Genomic DNA, 23,047 nt, shown 5'->3' with positions numbered 1-23,047 from the left:
ATTTGAAAATCAGATGAACGATGGCTTTTTCCCCCCTAGGAAGCACTAATCAATAGTGTTGCTTAACAGGAAAACTTTAACAAATGATGGATTTATCTTTTAAAAAGATGGTCATATGGTTATGAATCAAATAATCCACTTTTTTTGTTGGGTCTCCAAACATTGCAACAGTAATAACACCATTAGAGCCCAATCCTATCCTATTTACATACTCAGGAAATTCCATTTACTAACTCAGAAGTAAATCCCATTGTTGTGAATGGGCTTACTCCCAGGCAAATGTGGATAGGATTGCAGTTTTAGTGTATGAATTTAAGAGCCACACTTTTCCTTCATAATTTCTCAGTTGGTGCCACCTGGTGGATATCTTAGATATCTACAGAATGACCTGAAAGCACACTGCTTGCTTAAACAAGAATGTTAATCAGCAAAAGAAACATGTAGCAAAATGGCTTATGACTGAAGGGAAGGTTCCTTGGATTCTTTAATGGTGAATGGCAACAAATGACTAGAAGATCCATCATTCTTGCCCTCTCTGCTTTAGCTTTTTGTCACCTTTTGAAGATGTCTTGTTTGGGCAATCCTTTGGCTAGAACTTATTGTGATTTTTCTCTGCATCTTTGCATTCATTGAAATTCATGAGGAATTTTGAATGGTGTGGAGGAAGACAGCATGGTGACCCTCCTTCTTTGTCCCTTGGCACCTGCCATCTGCTCACTTCATTGCTCAATTGACCTTCTGTCAGAGCTCACCTGTCAGCAGCAGTCTGGAGATGAGTCAGGAGCCAAAGGGCAAGTTGAGAGTCAAGGGTTGCCCAGGTATGGTTGAGGCTGTAACAGGAAGCTTTCATAGGTTTTCTTGTTCAGGATACCACAATGGTCAGCCTGGATGGATGTAGCCAGCCTTGAATCTGGGAACTCTTAATGCCTCAAAAGATGCTCCTTTTTGTTGCCTGGTGGTTCACTAGATATGTTCATTACCTTGTTCATTGCAGCATCCTGACTGGAGGGCAGGGTAGGGTCTACTAGAATGCTGTCAACAGTGCTGCCCTAGGTCTCCCATGGCCTCCCTGATAGTACATTGAATCCTAAATCACTACCACATTGGATTCAGGTGTCAGCCCAGCTGGGTTTGTCATTAGCTAGTGCCTCACCTGGCTAACCATTGACACCACCTTTGGCTAGCAGGTGGGAAAGGGAAGGCATGTATCCCCAGGACTTGATTTCATAATGTAAACCCAGGGAATTTGTAGTCTGCAACCCTGAATGGCTCTCACTATAAGGGACTGCACAAATCCAGAAGTATCAGCCTAGGTGTCAGGGCCCTAGAGTAGGACAGGCCTACAAGCAGTCAGAGGGGAGGGCCAGAGGTGAATCCAGGTCCTGTAGAACTCAATATCTATAGCAGTGAGTGAATGTCAGAAGGGTCAGAGGTAGGTAAGGTCACACAAAAGCTTAGCTTCCAAAAACTAGTAATCCAGGAAAAGAAAAAGCACAGGCATCTGATGACTGAACAGTTACATCTGTGTAGGACTGAAGAAGAATAAAGTCAAGACTGATAGCTCCTGAGGATGCAGTGGTGCAGGGTCCCAATTCTGGCTGCCAGCTTCCGTGGTTTGATCTTCCTCGAAACTCTTGACACTCAAGATGGTCCATAGGTGTAAGTGCTCCGGGCTGAACTTAGGTGTGTACAGTATTTCATGAGAAATGCCATGTTGGTATGTTGCAACAAAAACAAACGAGTCTTGTAGCACCTTAAAGATTTATTTCTGTATACATTTGTCTTTGATAAGTGGTGTGTAGTCCACAAAATCATATGCCAAACTAAACTGGCTAGTCTCTAAGGAGCTACAAGACTCTTAATTATTTTTGGTCCATACTGATTCTATTTTAGCCAAACTGGCTGTTAGCAGGGTTATCTGGAAAATGATGCTATTTTGAGACATTGTTAATTTACTATGAATCTTCCATGTTGTTGAACTATGGGCCAATGGGAAGGGCTACATGTAGGTTGCTCCTTGTTGAGGCTGGTCTACACAAGCAAGTTACTTGTTTGTAGTGGCTTACGTATAGATCCAGCAATTCTCTCCACACTGCCACAAACCATCCAAAACCGTTTTGCAGCAGCAGGTCAGAAAACTTTAGCGGTGTAAGGGGTAGATTGGCTACCTTACATTTCACCCAATCATTTGGTGTTCAATTTGTAATCTCTTCTAGTGACAAACCTGTTGCAGTGGTTCCCAAACTTTTTAGTAACAGGACCCACTTTTTAAAACAACACTCTAACAGAACACTCCTAGGTTTACCAGATTTTTAAAAAAGGAAATCTAGAAAGATTGTTCTATTTATTTATAAGTAACAATAACCAGAAAAAGACCCTTGATCATTTATCTCCCTGTATTTACACATGCTTGCAAACTGTTGGAACTCAGTTCCTTGCAGGGCAGTTAGTAGCTATCTTGCAAACTGCAGGAGCTGAGCTTGTTGTGGGATAATTAGCAGCTACAATATCTGATTTTTGAATAGCCTCGGGACTTGAGGCAATTAGTTATCTGATCTTTCCATCACCCTTTGGCAACCCACCAAAAATTGGGTCGTGACCCACCAGTGGATCCTGACCCATTGTTTGGGAACCCCTGTTCTACTGACATAATTTCCCAGAAATGTGAAGGTGGTATGATAGAACTACCAGGACCTAGAGGTACTCAGATTCATTTTGATTCATCCCATTTATGGTCCTTGTTCAAAGACATTTTGCAAGCACCAGTCTTGCAGACCCAGAAACTGTAGCTGCACAGCAAAAAATTAACATGTGTGTCTGTAGGCAACAAGAGTTTGTCACATCACCTTCAAGTCTCAGAAAAATACATCTGTATGTAGCTTCACAATTTGGTCCTAGGTAGACTGAAAACTTGGATGAGCCCTATATAACTTGGACAAGGTTTATATGACTTTAACTGTCGTATCTTCTTCCAGAGAATCTTGGTAATTGTAGTTTCACAACAGACAGAGAATTTTTTGTTGGAGATTCTCAGCCTTCGGAGATTAACAATCCCCAGGATTTTCTGGGAAGAGGGAATGACTGTTAATACAGACTTCAATCTTTGCATGTCTATGCAGAAGTAAGTCCCATTGTAGTCAATACAGCTTACTCCCAGGTAACTGTGGTTACCTGGATTGCTGCAATATGATGGTGATGATGAATGCATACTACTTTTCAACAAAAATGTTCACAAATTGGTTTACAGAGAATTTTTAAAAAACTAAATGGCTCCTCCCCTGTCCCAAAAAGGCTCACAAGCTGCAGAAGGTGCACCAGCAAACAACCACTAGGAAAAAAAAAATACTGTACTGCGCAAGGGTGAAGAGAGGTAGTATCTCTCCCAATGCTAAATATAAGAGGAGCACCACTTGAGAAAGTGACTCTTTGATCAGTTAGCAAGAGTTAGCAATAGATGCATGTCAACTTAGAAGTAAGCACCAGTGAGTTCAATGGGATATTCTCTCAGATAAGTGTGTGTAGAATTGTAGCCTAAGGGCCCAATTCTAAACAGCGCACGCTGGCTTACCACTGGCATGCACTGTCGCAAACATGCTGTAAGGCACATTTGCGAGGTCCTAGCATCAGTGGAGCACTGGTCCTAGCTCACCGCCAGCCAGCAATGGGTTAGTGCCGGCGGATCATTGGTGCTCTGCTGTTTGGCAGTCTAGTGGACTGCCAGGCGGCAGAGAGGTAGGTAGGGGCTTGGGGGTAGATGGGGAGGAGGCAGGCAGAAGAAGGGGAGGTGGCATGCTGGGGGAGGAATCGGGGCAGGAGGAAGAATCCTGAGCCTTCGTGTTGGGTCCACCCCCCCAACACAGAGGCTCTTGATTCTACGACGACTCAAAGCCTGCCGTAGAATCAAGTAGTCCCATTGCAGGGCTACTTGCCTTACCCAGGGGAAGGGGACAAAAGTTCCCTTGTCCTGAGGTGGCAGTGGTGGCTGCCTGCAGTGTGCTGGATGCAGAGGCAGCCATTTTCGACACAGCTGCAGCCCCATGCACCAGGCAGCTCAGGATTGGGCTGCAAGACAGCATCCTACTCACACTTACCTGGGAGTCAGACCCATTGAACACAAAGGGACTTACTTATTAGTAGACATGCAATCTATTGTGCCATACGTCTGTCGTGTGGAGTATACTCGTCTATGGCTACTTTACTAAATAATCAAGAAAATCATTTTTCTTCTGCTTGGGCACTAACAATCCATTAGGTGGCGCCCAATTCTTCCTTCAACTCTCTCCAAAAAAAAAAGTACCACCAGATATAAACTTTAAAAATGATGTGCAGTGCAAATATAAAGCATCCAGTATGGTGAATGGGACTTTGGTTATCTTTGATATTCTGAAAGGAAGGGCACCTATTATATTCTTTTTTTAAAAAACCATATAATTTATAGCACACTCACAAATTGCATATTTATACACAACTGAATCCAATCTTATTTTATATGAAGTAATGACAACTCGATCAAACAACATGTCCATTTGTTTTCCTTCTTTTACATGAACAAAATTAATTATTTTTGACTTATCACTGGTTAATGCATTTGTAAGAATGTTAAATTCTTTCTCATATTTGGTATCCAAAATCCTGGCTGCCATAATCATAAGAGCAACCATTTCTCAGTGAGTTGTACTATTACTTCTCTTATAGATTAGAAAGGTCAAAGCAAGATTCCATGGGATTCCATCATTATTCATTACATTTATTATTACTAATTAATTATGATTATTCATTAATTTTAGAATTGACCTCCAGTTTGCCTTAGGGGCACCCCCCTCCCCAATGAATAAATGTACCAGTATAAGAATGACATTTCCAAAAGTGACCATTGTATTCCATAAGGCTGTGCTGATTCTAATTCATTGAAATACAAATTAGGCTGCAATTCTATATGCACCTCCCTGGGAGTGAGTCCATTGACCTCAGTGGAACTTAATTCTGGGTAGACATGCAAAGAATTGTCTGGAAGATATAGTAGAAGTAGTGTCATGTTCTTTTGTAACATCACAGTCCTAGGCATGTCTGCTCAGAAGTAAGCCCTATTAAACTCAATGGGACTTACTCCCGGGGAAGTCCCATTGAATTTAATGGGACTTACTTCTGAGTGTGACTAGAACTGCAGCCTTACTTTCCCAAGTATATTTTTTATCAGTTTTATGCAAAATATGAAATCCTGTAACAATTAATAATGCAAGTTCAAAGTGTAAACAGTAATAGTCACTGGTCAAACCTTCCTATAACCTTGCTTTGCAAGCCACCTTATCTAAACCTTCCTTCCTCCCAAGGACAGAGTTTCTAAACTCTGATTTCATCTGTTTTATTGACATTTCTTTACTAAACTATTGTGGCCTCTTTTTTCTCTCACACACACAGTTTTGCAATAGCCCAGACTGGAAACCCATGCAACTAAGAAGAAATTTCCAGTCATTACTGCCCTCATGAGCCAAATAATCTGTTTAATTGTGTAGATCTGTACTGAGTATTTAATCCGAATATGTCAATAACAAATGCCACAAAATGAAAAAGAGAAGGTCCCCAGTACATTCCATACCTCATCCTACCCTAACTTACTCATTAATTATCCATTCTCATTAGTTTGTTCCTATTCTAGAGTCTGGTTTGGAAAATCAGAACTAGAAGGGAGGGGGAGTTGCACAATTTTAACTAATTAGGCAATCAGCCTAATCCAGACCCCAAGTTGAGCCAGTACAGGCTCCCTGTGCTGGCTCCTGAGTGTCCAGAGAGACTGGTTACAATGGAGGACAGAGTGCCTATATCCATTGTCTAGAAGAGGGAATTTGGGTGATTGCAGCTTTTTAAACCCTTCCATGTTGAGCTGTACCTGCCCAAATTCCCTCTTCTAGACAATGGAGGCTCCATTTAGCTATGAATTTGTCCATTTGAAAAAGTTAGTAACAATCATCACTTTTTGTGGTGGCACATTTCATATTTAAAGATATGTTACATGTGAAGAAGTGCTTTCTTTTCAGGATTCTCATATATGAGCAAGTAAGGTATGTGCTTATGTTTACCCTGATATGGATTTTGGGTTTCAAAGCAGGGCGTATGAGCATGGCAGACTTTCAGTTCCAGAAATCTATAACAAGGTTGTACAAAGGCTAACCAAACTTTATACAGTATATATTTGCATAGGCTTCTGTGTACACATCAACCTGGGGAAGCAGTTCAGCTCTGCACACAAGGCATGTGTTTGCAGGTGTACACGCATCTCTCTCAGGTTTTATTCTTGACATCCCAGCCCCTGACTAGGTCTATAAGTAAGGCCAATAGTTGATCAAATTTGTAATATGTGAATTTATCCATAGTTCATTCCTAAAAATATCAGAAAAATCCTGTTGTAACAGATTACAATTCTGTCTGGTCCAACCTTCTGTATTTAATGGTGGTCAGCCAGAAATACCTGGAAGCCTGTAACCATGAAGACAACAGCCCATTCTTTTGCAACTGGGATTCAAAGAATCATTATCCTTGCTCCCCATGTTGGGGAGGTGGAGTGGAAGTTCCACTGGGGTGTTTGTGAGTGGAGTCCTCCTGGAACAGAGTAAGCAATGGATGGGAAAGAATTCCATGCTACAATACATTGATGCCACATATCTGTCTCATGTCTTTAGCTAGAGATGTAACTGCACTGGCACCTGGGGCAGTGATGTCACAGGATAGTGTAATGTCACTTCCGAGGGGGGCTGGTGCCTTTGCACCCTTGTTCCTTCTCCTGTGGTGCCCCCTTCAACTGGGAGCCTCCATAGGAGAAGGAACGGGGGCACAAAGTCACCAATACCTCCTCCGTAACTAGGGGCAGTCTAGGAACCTGAGGGGCAGAAATGCATTCCCCCCTTGGCATAGCACCCGGGCAAGTGCCCGTCAGGTTCCATCCTAGTTACACTTCTGTCTCTAGCCCCCTCCAATACTGGCCCTTCAGTATAATCAAATGCAACTTTGCTATAAACTCTGTTGCCTACTTACCTCTTCCTTTTGCAACAGCTAAAAGCAGGGAGTGCTTGCTTTCTCATGGTGAATGTACTCCCAAAGCCTTTAAGATGCTACAAGACTCTTTGTGGGTTTGTTGCAATACACAGCAGTGACCCTGAAAGTACTCTGAAAGGGGACAGTTTCCTTTTCTTCTCCCAAAAGATGGAATGAGAATGCCATCCATTGTGTCATTAACATAAGTGGTTTTCAATCTTTTTTGTGCCATGACCTCAATATATAAATAAAGTATGAGACTGGGGCCCCTACTGTCAACCCACCCAGGACCCTATCTTTCCACCCCCGAAATGCCCTCCTGGCACTGTTCACTGTAATCAAATATTCTTATTAGAGAGAACAGAAAGAGTTGCCATGAAACCTGGCACTAGTGAATGCTATTTTAGCACAATTGCTAAGAACTTGAGTAGAACTGGGACATAATCGCCTGTATGTGTAGACCAAATGCCACTCCCTTTACCTGGTGGTGCTTTAGTCTAGTGTTCTGCAACCCCACAACTGAGGCTTCGCAACCCCATTGGGGTGCTGACCCTGGGGTTGAAGAATACTGATTTAGGTAGTCAAAAAAGTATATGTTCCCCCTTGAAAATGATCACTTTACTCATGCAGATATAAACCAATGATTAACTGGATTAAAAGTCCTGTGATTAATCAAACACCATTATTTTAATGGGGTGACAGCAGCCCTCAAAATAACTCTAAAATGGCTAATCATCGTACATCTAATGGTGCAACAGGGGTTCTCAAACGTTTTAGCCCCAGGACCCACTTTTTAGAATGACAGTCTGTTGGAAACCATCAGAAGTGATGTTTGTTAACTGGGAAGCGATGTCATGGCCAGAAGTGACATCATCAAGCAGGAAATTTTTAACACAAAATCAGATCAAATGAACTCATTTCTGCCCAGCCCACAGGGGTACACATTTGATCTCTGTTGTGTATATGCAACATTGGGCAGAAATGGCTTAAGTAAGTAAATTAAAATCTTACAATAAGTTAAAAAAATTATTTAAAAGAAAGAAGAACCCTCCCAACCCTCCCAAGGAGTGGCTGATCTGTTTAAAAACAATTCCCCAAACATCCCAAAGGCTGCAATCCCATCCACACTTACCCGGGAATAAGCCCCATTGACTATCATTGTTAATAGTTGAAAAGCGGTATATAAATACTGTTAATAAATAATAGCATATACATAGTAGCCTGTTGAAACTACAGGTCTGTCACATTTCCCCAAGTGCAACCACATTCTATCTATCTATCACATTTTCATACCACCAGCTCAGGGTGGTGCATACAGCTGCTCCCCTCCTTTTGCCCTCACAACAACCCTGTGAGGTAGGTGAGGCGGAGAGGAAGTGACTGGCCCAAAGTCACCCAGGAAGCTTCACGGCTGGGGGGGGGGTTTGAACCTGGATCTTATAGTAGCCTCAAGTTCAACATATGCCAAATTAAATGAATGGGGACCCACCTAGTGGGTCGTGACCCACCGTGTGAGAAACACTGCCTAGACACACTTTCCCTGCAGTCAGTCTCACTGAACACAATGGGTCCCACTTCTGAGTAGACACTCCTGGGCTGGGGCTGGGATGGAGCTCAAGTGCTGTGTGCGGGGAAGGGATGCGCCCCGCCGCCTTGCGCATCCCCAGACAGCTGCGCCCCCGAAGGAGAGGGCGGGGCTGCAGCCCCCAGCCCCGCCCACTGGCTCCGCTGTCCCGGGCTGGGAAGAGCGAGGGGGCGGGGAGCGCCTGGGCCCAGACGGACAGGGCGAGCGGCCAATGCGCGCGGGCGCTGCCTCCCGCTGGAGAGGGGGGAGCACGAAGGATGCGCCCAATGAGACCGCGGCCGGAGCGGGACTTCCTTCGGGGGTGCCGCTGGAAGGGAGCAAAGAGCAGCCCCGCCGTGGAGGTGACACGTAAGTGGAGGGGGCCGAGGCGAGGCAGGCAGGCAGAGAGCCACGCGCGTCCTCCCGGCCCTTGCGCAAGAGCCGCCCGCGGGCAGGGGAACTTTAGCCTCCGGAGGAGATCGCGCTGCCCGGTGCCGCGAGAGGCGCAGAGCCGGCGAGCACCGCTGGACCGCTTGGCGCAGAGATCCCACCTCGAGCAGCAAGAACTTGGCCACGTCCTTCTCTCCAGCAGCCTGGACCAGCCTGGAGATGCCCCACTGCTCCTGAGTTGCGTCTTCTCTCCAAGCTCATCCTTCATCCTCGCTGTCCACGGAAAGGGGAATTGGCCCCATCCAGGGGCGCCAGGGCTTTGGGGAGTAGGACTGCTCTGGAGCCTCCCTTGCCCTAAGCACCAGTGGGGGGGAAACCCCCAAACCTTCTTCAAAGCCCCCCCCCCCCGTGGTCCTTGCCCACCCCGGCCACAGCATGACCTTTGATGCCCGGCACCACTTCACGTGGGGCCAGGTTGTTGCAAGTTAAAACAGCCCCCAGCCCAGGTTTATGGCTGCAGACGTTGTCGCAGGAGGCTGACGTGCTCCGGAAAGCGAGGCAAAGACTTGAGGTGGGAGGGCACCTTGTACCCCAAAGGAAGGGACTATGGGCAACGGGATGTGTTCCCGAAAGCAGAAGCGGATCCTGCAATCCCTCTTACTTCTGACGGTGGTGTTTGGGTTCATCTACGGGGCGATGCTCTACTATGAGGTGCAGAGCCAGCTGAGGAAGGCTGAGGCCGTGGCCCTCAAGTACCAGCAGCATCAAGAGTCCCTTTCGGCACAATTGCAAGGTAAACACTGGTTTTGCCCACCCAAGGAGAGCTTCTACGAAAGTTCCCCTCTTGGTGCTTCCAGAGCTCTCTTCCATTTTTGTTCCGCAGCTGGTGAGCCACCTAAAGCACTACAGCCCATTCAGTGCCATTGCTAGGCTTTAGTGCTGGTGCACAATGAGTGATCCATGCGTGTGCTGTTGTAATGAATGGGAACTGGGTGCAGGCCATGATTGCACTGAAAGTAATTGGAGAGTGGACTTGCTAGATCAAATCAAGAGTCATCTAGATCAGCGTTTTTCAACATTGTCACCCACCCACTTCGCATGGACAACCTATTGAAAGTATCACCGGAAGTGACTGGTGATGATGACCAGTAAGAGACTGAAGGCAAATGCGTGGGCTTTTTTGAGCCCGCAAAAACACATGCTGGAGCTCTGCCAATTGAACCAAGCCTCCTACCACTGCTTGTTCCATTGGGTTGCTGGTTTCACTGCCAGCTGGCAGGATTCTGGGAGTCCTGTGAGTATCACTGGACACCACCTCAGGTACCACTGGTGATACATATACCACTGGTTGAGAAATGCTGATCTAGCTCACCATACTTTCTCCGTCAATAGCCAGTTAACACACAAGTCAGGTGTGATGATGGTGTCTGGGCCAGGTTATTTATCTCTGATAGTCAGAGGAGGTTCTCTTGAGCTTATCTTGTTTAAGCGCTATAGTTTGACCTGTCCCCCAAGAATGTGTCTGTTCTTTAAATTTTAAAGTCATCTCAGCCATTATTGCCATGCTGTGGTGAATTTCGTAATTTAACTTTGTTTTATGTACAGACTTACTTCTTTCATCAACCCTAAATTACTGCCAGTTGGTTTAGAACAGGGGTGTCAAACTCATTTCATGCAGAGGGCCGAATAGCATTTGTGATGCCTTCTGAGGGCCGGAAGTGTTGTCATTAGGCAAGAAGTGATGTCATTAAACTGGTCATAACCAAAAGTATGCACCACTTTTTCTCATGTAGGAACTCATTAGTTGCAAATGACAGAAGAGAAAATACACAAATCTTGATAATCTTTCAGGATATGGGAGAACCCAATCTTCATGTGGTCTGCCCTTTCAGCAGTGACATCTCAGCACTGCTCAGTAGCTGAGAACCTAAGGGCCAGATAAAAAGCTTCTGCGGGCCCCATCCAGTCCCCCGGGCCTTATGTTTGACACCCCTGGTTTAGAAGGTTGTTGCCCAAGGCTAGCATTGTGAGAGAGGAAGACAAAATCCTGGAAAGTTGGGGGAGGGGGGGTAGTTAGCTCAGAGCATGTGCTTGGCATGCAGAAGTTTGCTCCTGGCATCTCCAGGTAAAGCCTGAAACTCTGGAGATGTGCTACCTGTAAGTGGAGACAGCTTTTAAAGCATCTAAGTAGCTGATATGCCATTAAAAACAGCTTAGATAAATACAGGGAGGGGAGGTCTGTTGCTAGCTATTAGTCATGGTGTCTCAATGGACCTTCCATGTTCACTGGTAGTCTACCACTGAATATCAGTTGCAGGTGAGCAACTATGGGAAAGGGGGTGTTACCTTTGTATTCTGCCTGTGAGCTTACTGGAAGCTTCAGATTGTAGGAAATGATGGCTGGACTAGATGGATCCTGGTCTGGTCCCGCAAGAGTCTTACTTTTCTTCTATTTACTTGCGTTATATGACTCAGGGTGCAATCCTAACCCCTTATGTCAGTGCTTTCCAGCACTGGCATAGCGGTTTCAATGGGATGTGTGCTGCATCCCACAGCTGGGTATCACTCACGGAGGCCTCCTCAGAAGTACGGGAATGTTTGTTCCCTTACCTCGGAGCTGCATTGCCCTTATGCAGGGGTTATATAACCCCTTATAAGGGGTTAGAATTGCACCCTTATTCTGTTATACACTTCTATCCTCTATCCTCCTCTATCCAGGAGGTTTGCGCTGTATCCAGTGCAAAACAGGGCTCCAAAGTGACTTAACCACTTTTCCCCTTACCCCTGGATAAGCCACTACAGCCCCTATGGGTCTCCTTGGACTTGCACCACCTCCTGAGGTGGCATAAGAGTGGAACTGCTGCAGCCACTCTGCGCTGCTTGGGTTTGGGGACTATGATCTGGCATAACAGCTGGTTCCCAGCCCTGCCTCCTGCTCCCTGCCCACCTGCCCCTGGGACTACTCTCTGCCTGCCCTCCCCAGACTACCTCCCTCCCACTTCCTTCCTGCCTCCTCCCCACCCTCCCCAGAGCCTTGCGTTGGCTGAGCTTGGCCAACAGAAGGCTGTCTCCCTATGTCAGCGCGGAGGCTGGATTCAGCCTCTGTGGGCTGGCACACCTCTGTGCAGTGGCCCAGCCTGCAGAGAGACAGAGGCACGTTTCTGACCCTCCTGGGCCAGTGCAAGGGACATGTGCCAGCCAAGAGCAAGTCTGAATTGCGCCCTTAGTTGTCTTTTTTTTCCCCTGAACAAAAAGAGACTGAGGGGCCAAACCTATCCAATTTTCCAGTGCTGATGCAGCTGTAGTGAAGGAACAAATGTTCCCTTACCTTGAAAAGACCTCCTTGATTCCCCCCCCCCCACATGATGCAGCAATGCTCTTTTGGCATGGCTGCATCGTGCTGGCAAGTTGGATAGGATTGTGCCCTGAGTTGCTTTCCTTATATGGAAGGTACTCCAACTGCTTGATTTCGGCATTGCTTAGTTGACCCCCTAAGCTTGGCAAAATGCGATTTCAAGGGTGTTAAAATGTGAAAAAGTTCTTGTGGTGAATTCAGGTTGCATTGTCGGGAATCTACTTAGTTGTGGTTGTATTTGCAAAAACTTGTTTCAGGTCTAGGTTTTAACCAGTGACAAATCTTTCCCTTAGGCACTCTACTTGTCTAATTCATTCTTTAACTTCGTTGGGGAACTACCTGCCAGAGACACTGAATTCTTTCAGTATGCTCTTAATTTTTATAATTAATAACTTGTATAGCATGCTTAATGTGAAAAGAGTTGGTGGTCAGCTTGTAGCATAAGGGCTTAGATGTCCAAGCCCTGAGAATTTATCTGACCTCTGGCAACTTTAGTAAATGTCCATAGTGAAATGGTAAAAAAAATTGCTGCAATTTTTAAGCAGAAGGGGAAGGTGGGGAATGTTTTCAAGCTGAGAGAGAGAATTTGTTCTGTAAAGCTGTGTCTCATCTCTGGGATTCTTATCTAATGCGTAAGTATGTCAAAGTGGGCATGAGTTTTGTGTCCATCCTCTGTGAAACTGTTATTCCTAGGTGGCTCCAATTTTAAGAACATAAAGAGCCCTACTGGATCAGGCCAAAGGCCCATGTAGTCCAGATTTCTGTATCTCACAGTGGCCCACCATATGTGTCCAGGAGCACACAAGACAACGAGATACCTGCATCTTGGTGTCACTCCCTTGCACCTGGCCTTCTGAGGTGGCTTATATCTAAAACTAGGAGGTTGCACATAACCCTCACGGCTTGTATTATTTTATTAAGGAGCCTGATTCACTTTGAAGATGTTCTATTTGAGAGTCCGTATATGCTTTCAGGTCCAGACTACTGTTAGGAGAATTGAGCTTCCCCCAAGAATTTGTGTTTCCCAACAAGTTGCTTATCTCTGATTTGGCTACAATGAAAAGCTGCTAGAAAGTAAAAATTTTTTTTCTTAGGTCAAAACCCAACTTTCACGCCAAGATGGTTCCCACAGTGTTCTTAACAGACAGTTCTTCCTTAGAGGGGGATTTGCAATGAAGATATGCAAAGAACAGTTCAGTCTGAATGGTTGGCCTGCAGGTATCTTGAAAGTAGCTACCTTTCAACAGTTGAAGTAGGGTGTGAAAATAGCTCTGGGAACTGATTTTGCTGATCTTGGAGAAGCTGCTGTCTCAAAGCTAAAAGCGTGGATGTTCAAAACATGTCAGGAATTGGCTGGCACAAAATCACTTCTCTGCCTCCTGGCGCTTAACAGCAATATGAAGCTGTTTTCGCCCTGAATCTGACCATTGATCTGTTTAGCCCAATCTTGCCTACAGTGATTGACAGCTGCTCTCCAGGGTTTCAGACAGTGGTCTTTCCAAGCCCTACCTGTATGCCAGAGATGGAACATGAGATATTCTGCTTGTGAAGTTTGAGTACTACACTCCCCTCCACTTGGATGTACAAGTCCAACCTTGTTATACATTGATTTTTTATATGCAGATTTGACTCAACACGAATGGCCAGTGCAAATGAGAAGGAATGTGCTGATCCCTGGAGAAGGGGAAAAGTGCAGCCATTTAAAATCAGTTTTAAAAACTACTTTTCTTACTGTTGTAGAGAGACAGTCATGCAAGCAATTACAGATATAACCTAATTACCCACTGATTTTTCTATCTCAATTTCTTATCTTATCAATTTCTATCTCCATTTCTTATCTTTTTCTAGCCATTGATTTTTCTGTCAGAGAAGGGCCCTTTAAATTAAAGGAAAACAGTTGTTTAACAATAGCCTTGTTAATGTGAGAGAGGGCAGCTGGTTGACAATAATAATAATAATAATAATAATATAATAATTAATAACGGTATTTATATACCGCCTTTCTGGTCATCAGATTACTCCTCTGACTTTATTCAAGGCGGTTTACATAGGCAGGCGTTTCTAAATCCCTCAAGAGGATTTTTACAATCATAGAGATTTTCTCTTTGAAGAACCAACAACATTTCAGAATGGATCTTCCTGGTTTGGTCTCACTTCTGGCCTCCAGTTCTTCCATGCAGGCTGACAAGCAGCTCCATCTCTCACATGGAGGGCAGCCAAGACGCTTCTTGCTCACACCAAGAGCAGGTGGAATCATTCAGCTCAGCTTGTCAGCTGCTTCAAGGTCTCGCCATTCTTAGCCGTTCACAATTGAAAATGACTGAAAGAGCAAAGCGTTGAAAATCAAGGTATTGATGTAATAGTGAGCTGACATGAAACACAAGTTGTAGAGGCTACTTAAATCTGTTTTATATGTATGTATATTTGAAATTACAGTAAAACACCCTATAGTTCAGCATTCAGTTGTGTGGCACCCTTGATAGTCCAATATTGAAATGGATTTCAAATTACCATCAGAATGGTGTACCCCATTTTGTTCATCTGTGCTGTTTTGTAATAACGGAGGCATCTCTTATAAGATTGTTAGGAAAGAAAACACAATAAAGATTGTCAAGGTACTTTGCAAATGTAAAGTACAGGACTGTATAAAACCTTCATCAAAAAAAAAACACAGAAGAAAATCAACACAGAAAAAACAACACAGAAGAAAACTGCCCCTCTGAAGTCTGCCACAGGCGAGGTCATCCAGGACCGGGCGCAGCAGATGAAACGCTGGGTGCAGCACTACTCTGAGCTGTATTCCCGAGAAAATGCAGTAACCAAGGAAGCACTGAACAACATCGAGTGCCTGCCTGTGTGGGAGGAGCTTGACAGTGAACCAACCCTAGCAGAACTTCATGTGGCCCTGGACTCCCTTGCCTCTGGCAAGGCACCTGGGAAAGACGGCATCCCTGCTGAGGTCCCAAAGTGCTGCAAAGAGATCATTGCCACTGAGCTGCATGAAATCCTCTGCCTCTGCTGGAGAGAAGGTGGAGTACCACAGGACATTAGGGATGCAAACATTGTCATGCTGTACAAAAACAAAGGTGACGGGTGACTGCAATAACTACCGCAGCATCTCTCTCCTTAGCATTGTTGGAAAGCTGTTTGCCCGAGTTGCACTGAAGAGGCTCCAGGTACTTGCAGAGAGTGTCTACCCAGAATCGCAGTGCGGATTCCGAGCCAACAGGTCCAACACCAATACGGTATTCTCCCTTAGACAGCTGCAGGAGAAATGCAGAGAACGACAGCCGCTCTTTATAGCCTTCATAGATCTCACGAAGGCTTTTGACCTGGTCAGCAGGGACGGCCTCTTCAAGATTCTCCCCAAGATTGGATGTTCACCCAGGCTCCTCAGCATCATCAGGTCTTTCCATGAGGACATGAAGGGCACTGTAGTCTTTGATGGCTCCACATCAGACCCCTTTGACATCCAAAGCGGAGTAAAGCAGGGCTGTGTTCTCATGCCGAGCTTGTTTGGGATTTTCTTTGCTGCCCTACTGAAGCATGCCTTTGGAACTGCAACAGAAGGCATCTATCTCCGGACCAGATCAGACGGAAAGCTCTTCAACCTCTCCAGACTGAGAGCAAAGTCCAAAGTCCAGCTGAAATGTCTGTGTGACTTCCTCTTTGCCGATGATGCAACTGTCACCGCCCACTCTGCCAAAGATCTCCAGCAGCTCATGAACTGTTTTAGCAAGGCCTACCAAGCCTTTGGACTGACAATCAGCCTGAAGAAAACACAGGTCATGGTTCAGGATGTGGATTCACCTACCTGCATTACAATCTCTGTGGATGAACTGGAGGTTGTCCATGACTTTGTGTGCCTTGGCTCAACGATCTCCGACACTCTTTTTCTTGATACCGAGCTAAACAGATGCATCAGCAAAGCATGTTGTTGGCAACCTTCAGTCTTGAAAGACTATGGTATCGCGCTCTGAAAGGTGGTTCTGGAACAGCGTCTAGTGTGGCTGAAAAGGCCGATTCGGGAGTGACAATCCCTTCCACACCAGGAGCAAGTGCAGTCTGTCCCTGGTCTGTCTCCCTGGCTATGGGCCTTCCTTCTTTGCCTCTTATGCAATGATCTCTCCCACCGTCGGAAGCAGCCCCTGGCGTCACGCCCTACGCCAATCGAGCGAAGACTTATAACCGGTAACTGCTGCTTCCCGTGTTGTGCCGACGCCGTATGGCGAAGCTGGAGTGTCCTCTCCAGTGCGCGAAGCCTGGGTAAAAGAAGGTATGGAGGATAGGCTGTTACCCATGCAGCAAATCCCCCCTCTCCACGTCGCTGGAATGATCCAATGGAAAGGCAGAAACCAATACGGTTGGTTCCAGCGGCGTCGCAGGAGTTGCCAGAGCGTGACTGTGTTCAGCCACGAACTGCCTCAGGGACTCCGGCTCCTGATTTTGCCTCGAGGTTGACAGCTACCACGTTTTCCAGACTCGTAAAAAGAGTCTGGTCCAACAAGAAGCTGATGGAACATACCAAGATCCAGGTCTACAGAGCTTGCGTCTTGAGTACACTTCTGTACTGCAGCGAGTCATGGACTCTTCGCACACAACAGGAGAAGAAGCTGAACGCTTTCCACATGCACTGCCTCTGATGCATCCTCGGTATCACCTGGCAGGACAAAGTCCCAAACAATACAGTCCTGGAACGAGGTGGAATCCCCAGCGTGTATACACTGCTGAAACAGAGACGGCTGCATTGGCTTGGTCATGTCCTGAGAATGGGTGATGGTCAGATCCCAAAGGATCTCCTCTATGGAGAACTTGTTCAGGGAAAGCGCTCTATGGGTAGACCACAGCTGCACTACAAGGATATCTGCAAAAGGGATCTGAAAGCCTTAGGAATGAACCTGAACAGATGGGAAACCTTGACCTCTGAGCGTTCTGCTTGGAGGCAGGCTGTGCAGCATGGCCTTTCCCAGTTTGAAGAGACACTTTGCTGACAGACTGAGGCTAAGAGGCAAAGAAGGAAGGCCCATAGCCAGGGAGACAGACCAGGGACACACTACACTTGCTCCCAGTATGGAAGGGACTGTCACTCCCGAATTGGCCTTTTCAGTCACACTAGACGTTGTGCCAGAACCACCATTCAGAGCTCGATACCATAGTCTTTGGAGACTGAAGGTTGCCACCAGCTGTTTTGTAATAACGGAGGCATCTCTTGTAAGATTGTTCGGAAGGAAAACACAATAAAGATTGTCAAGGTACTTTGCAAATGTAAAGTACAGTACTGTATAAAACCTTCATTAAAAAAAAAAAGTTCAGGCAGCTGGGCCTTGGTGATTGCTCTGATGATCAGATATCTACTGAATGTTTACCTTCTTTGAGCATTTGGAATGGATGAGGCTACAGCTTTAAATTCATAAAATAGTACTGATGTGATTTTACATCCAGGAGTCTTAAGGTGTCTGTGCATAAAGAAATAATAGCTGGAGTAAAATTTGACCCCAGGTTTTATGGACTGTGGTAGCTCAAGCTTATTAGTTGGAACAGAGGGCTGTAGTCCTGTTATTGGCAAAATGATTGACTGATGTAATTTGTATGCTGCTGACATGATGGTGGAGTGCCAGATTGCTCTCCCTCGGTGTGTTTGTGAGAATTAATGATCCATGAAGCAACACCAGGAAGACGAATATAGTCAACAGTATTATGTTAGTATCCAATGGAGATTGTGTATTGTGTTTAACATCATATGTGAAAATGTTGATTTGGCATCTTTATGAATATTGGAAAAATGTATTCCCAGTGGTAATAATTTGGTAGTAAGTTAGTTACATTGGAGCATTAACTAACTCTCCAAATTAAACATACTTACAATGTATAAATTAATTGCAGTGTTCCAGCATTTCACAGTTATGGTCTCAGTAGATCTTGGGTTGCCAGCTGGTCATCCAAGAAGCCATTGTAGCTGTCCACTCTTGCAGACTTCCCCCAAACCAACCAAATTGTAACAAATGTCTGAGTTCCAAATCTGGAGGAAATAGAATATACCACACGTTTTGAATTTTGTAAGTTGTGAGGAATAGGTAAATGTATTCGGCTTTGGCCTGACCTCCTTTTAAATAAGTTTATCTTGTTGGTGCTCTGGCTCAGGCCTGGTTCTACTTTGAGCAGTTTGCTAATTTATAGCAGCAGTGAGAATTCAGTAATTAAGGGCAGAGGGAAGGAACTGCTTGATTCGAGTAGAATTTGGAAGTATAAAAGAGTGGGTATTGTAGAGTAGGGTATTGTAGAGTATTGTAGGGTATTGTCGAGTGGGTATGTAAGAGTTGGTGGGTACCAACCGTATTGGTCTCTGCCTTTCCATTGGACCATTTCAGCAATGTGGAGAGGGGGGATTTGCTGCATGGGAAACAGTCTATCCTCCAAACCTACTTTACCCAGGCTTCGCGCACTGGAGAGGACACTCTGTTCCAGAACGACCATTCAGAGTGCGATACCATAGCCTTCTGAGACTGAAGGATGCCAACAAAAAGAGTGGGTGAGCTTGGTTGTAAGCAGAATCCTTCCCCCCCCCTTTTAACTTGAGTACTTGCCTCAGTAAAGGTGTGTGGCAAGCTGAGGAAATTGCTCTTAAGTTTTGTGGTTGATGTGGGGTGAGCACTAGAGCAAGTTAATATAGGAAATTTAGTTCTTATTATTTTAAATTGTATATATAAGTGTTCTCTGTAATGCTGAGTTTGCCTTTCATTTTGGTGTAACCTTATTTGTTGTACTGTATTAAATTGGATTAATCCGTTATCAGCCAGGTCTTTTGGTGTATGAAGTGGTGTGTGGGGGGGTGCACTTGTACAGAGTCTAGAATGTTAACATCTGAATTTAGCCCTGACGTAAGTAATATCCATCTGTCTGTGCTTTGCAACTGTGGAGTCGTACATCTAGGAAGTGACTATGATGAGCTTATTGGTGTGGCTGTTCTCCTGCCGTCCAGGTTGGTGATACTGTCTCAACAATAGAGAGGTCCCTGAAAATACAGAGGCGCAAAACTAGATCAAGCAATATATACAGTCAATCCTCAGGATGTGCAGGGGTTCTGTTCCTGGAACTCCTGCAGATGCCAAAACCTGCAGCTAATCAAATGTACAGATGAGGGTTTGCTAACCCTCCTCGCATGACCTCCCCGGCCTTCAGGTGGCCCTCTGAACATGATGGGAGCACAGCTCCTGTCACATTTGGAAGATTAAAGGTCAGGCAAATCCGCGGATTCAGGTTCTGCAGTGAGGTAATACCGTGGGCCCTGATTCCGCAGATATGCAGGCATGACCTGTATTGAGTGTTTACAGACTTTATCTAGAATTTCAGCATTTGCAGGTGAATATTCTGATTCACCAGAGTTTGATTAAGAGAGGATTGGACAAATTTCTGGAGGAAAAGTTCGGTATGGGTTACAAGTCATAGGAGGTATGTGCAAGCTCTTGTTTTTAGAGGCAGGCTGCCTTTGATTGTCAGATGCAGGGGAGGGCACTGGGATGCAGGTTGTGTCTTTTGTCTTGTGTGCTCCCTGGGGCATTTGGTTGGCCACTGTGAGATACAGGAAGCTGGACTAGATGGGCCTTTTGCCTGATCCTGCTGGGCTCTTCTTATGTTCTTATGAATAGTCAGTGTAAGGCAGGGGTTCTCAAACTTCTCAGGAGTAAAACTCCAGAGGTAAGTCTTTGCAGTGGAAGGGGAGAGGATGCAATGCGCTCCCCAGGATCGCATTGCTATTGGGGGTGAAGGGGGGTGTTTTTACTTACAGAGCACTGGAGCAAGGTCAGGAGTTGTGGGGAGCCCTGTGCAGCCCTCCGCAGGGCTCCCCGAGTTTTAGAATACTGAAAAAAGCAATGGCAAACCACTTCCAGTTTGCAATTGTGAAACCAGAAGTGGTTTGTGATAATCTTTTCTCAGAATACTGAGAAAGGCAGGCACGGGGAGCCCTGTGAAGAGCTGTGTGGGGCTCCCTGCAGTTCCTGGACCTTGCGCCTATTAGTGATGCAGTCCTAGGGATCGCGCTGTTGCCTCCCCCTTCCCCTCCCCCTCCCCTTAAGGGGCCAGGGGCTGAGACTCTCAGGCACAGGCATTAGGATGTCCCAGTTTGAGAACCTCGGGTGTAAGATGTGCAAATAAAGTGCTGTCTTCCACATGCTGAAATGTTTTGCATGTCTAGGAACTTTCCCATTACTCAGCACCACAACGGGAGTAGCAGGGTCAAATTGGATGGGTTAAGGAAATATTCATTTACAGATGACAAGCTGCACCTGCTGAAATTCTCTCTCCTACACAGTTGTTAAAGGTCCAGGATCCCTAAAGTTGAAGGTTTGCCCATCCCTGATTTACTTGAACCACAAGGTTATACAAGCCCTCTACTCCAGGGGTCTCCAAACTTTTTGGCTGAAGTGCCGCATTAAATATCTGGCACGGTGTCGAGGGCCGGAAAAAAAAAGAAATATAAAATTTAAATAAATACATTCAACTTAGATGAATGACTGAAATGAATGAATGTATGGGCTCAAATGTCCAGGATTTCTCCGAGCACCAACACAGCCCAAGAAATAAAGCACACACACTTAAATGTGTCATGGAGTCATGACACATGGGCAGTCATGGAGGCACCCCCAAGGTAAGGGAATGTTTGTTACTTTTCCTTGGGGCTGCATTGCAGCTGCATTGACTCTGGAAACTTGGATAGGATTGGGCCCTGAGTCAGGACTGTGATTAGGAATCGGGAATTTATTCCCACCACATTCCTGATCCAGAAGATGTCTTCCCATCAGTGCTATTTACACAAGAAAAACCATCTCCATTGATTACAATGAAAGCTTCTTTTCTTGTGTAAACAGATCATGTGGCAAAATGGATGGAGATCACAGCTGGGCAGCGGTGGTTTAAACTCAAAGCCCTATTCAGATTGTTCCCCTGCACGCTAATTCCCTAAGCAAACATGCTCGGGCAAATGATGTAACTAGTGTCCTATATACTTTGGCTCCTGGCCATTAAAAAAAAAAATGGACCAACCTGTATACTGTACTGGGTACCCAAAAGCCAAAGCATTTAATTTACCTAAAAACCGATTATGTAACAGATGGCCAGGGGGCTACACTGGCAGCCTTGCATGTTTGTCAAGTGTGTTTGAAGAGCAGTTTTTGGAAGCGAACATCCCGTTCCTTTGTGAAGTTAAAATCCAACGTGTCTGTTTTTTTACATTGCCTGTTGCCGAATAGTAAAATAACAGGGCCATGATTCTGACATTTGCCGGTATGGGAAACTTTGGTGCAGTGCTATCTTCATCTGAAGCACATGTTGGATAGGGATTTTATTATCAAAACAGACAAACGCACAAAAGGCCATTGCACTGAATCAGTCAGTCAGAAGAGTGTACAGATCATGGATCACAGAGCAATTTATCCTAGGAGGCGTTCCCAAGGTAATTTAATACCGATTAATTAAACTCCCATCATGGTCTGTCAAGCCTTTTGTTCACATAACAGAGATGGTTGAAAGGCAAAAAGGAGACCTCTTCCCGACTCTTTTAAGATGGGGAGTGATGATTCAATGATCTGCTTTAATAATTTTCATTTTGAAATGAATAAAGATTGGCACATGAATGTACACCCCTCAGCATTTGATTTGGTGGCTCACAACTCAACATTGGAACGGATTCCACTGAAAAGCCCAGTGTTCATGAGCTGACATTAAATGGGTCTGGCTATGGTGTTTGATCTGCGTTGGCTCTCCATGCACACTGTTGAATATGCAGATGAACACTTCATGCCCATGTCGCCAAGGGATGGACTTGCATGTGTGAACTAGCCCTAGGTCTGTTCTGTGCTAACCAATCTGTACTAGCTGGGTCAGTTCCTTGCTTTCTGTAAATTTGCAGTTCTGTGGAGAAGTGAATAGTCTTTCTGCTTTTCTTCCTGCTTCTTTACTCACTCAGTTATCGCTCTATGTCTCTGACAATCGCATAGCTGAGCAGAGAATAATGAAGACCTTGTGGGACGGCAGTGGAGGGCGCAGTGCAACAGGTACGCACTCTAACTATGAATGAATGTCCTGGCTGACTAAACAAATACCATAGCCTTATTCTTCCACTCTTACCTATGTCGAAGTAGAACTACCACTGAAAAGGCCTGATTAGAGTTTTTTCCCCCCAGCAACGTGGGACCAAATTCATGAGAAAATATGCAGTGGCATCACTAGGGCTTGCATCACCCAGAGCTAGAGGCCAGTGTGTCACCCCCATGATAGACCTCCTCTATCAGTGGGCAGGGCAATGCCCCAGGCGGTGGGTTTGGTAATGCACCATTGCCCTGCCCCCGTTGGTTTTTTTGGCTATAGCTTTTGATGGAATAGAGATATTTCAGCCTGATTTTTCCATTGCATTCTACATGAAAATATGCATCAAATGATATACAAAATTATTATTCAAAAATTCCCAGCAGTGTCTTTTCTCGTGGCTGTCTTGCTAGTGTTCTTTTGCATCTTTTTAGATTGTGAGCCCTTTTGGAACAGGGAGCCATTTGTTGTTTGATTTTTCTCTGTAAACTACTTGGTGAACTTTTTATTGAAAAGCAGCATGTTAAATAATTTTAACAATAATAAATTTTGGCTAGTTTTGGGTATGTCACCTGGTGCGACCTGCAGCCCCCTAGTGAAGCCACTGAACATATGGGTGGATGTGC

The 23,047-nt window shown here is 45.2% G+C and overlaps 1 protein-coding gene across 2 annotated transcripts in view; it reads left to right on the top strand.

The window, feature by feature from the left end:
- Nucleotides 1-8,901: 8,901 nt before the first annotated feature.
- Nucleotides 8,902-23,047, top strand: part of GOLIM4 (golgi integral membrane protein 4) — a 60,007-nt gene continuing 45,861 nt past the window's right edge. The window contains exons 1-2 of one of the 2 annotated variants that reach the window (XM_066622169.1): nucleotides 8,902-9,776; nucleotides 22,334-22,390. In XM_066622169.1, coding sequence (XP_066478266.1) covers nucleotides 9,590-9,776; nucleotides 22,334-22,390 — 244 coding nt within the window. In that variant the 5' untranslated portion in view covers nucleotides 8,902-9,589. The remainder of the gene's footprint in view (nucleotides 9,777-22,333; nucleotides 22,391-23,047) is intronic. The other variant, XM_066622170.1, reaches the window with a different exon arrangement.

This window comes from Tiliqua scincoides, chromosome 3 (assembly GCF_035046505.1).
Source record: "Tiliqua scincoides isolate rTilSci1 chromosome 3, rTilSci1.hap2, whole genome shotgun sequence".
NCBI lineage: Eukaryota > Metazoa > Chordata > Lepidosauria > Squamata > Scincidae > Tiliqua > Tiliqua scincoides.
This window is presented reverse-complemented; position numbering and strand designations above follow the sequence as displayed.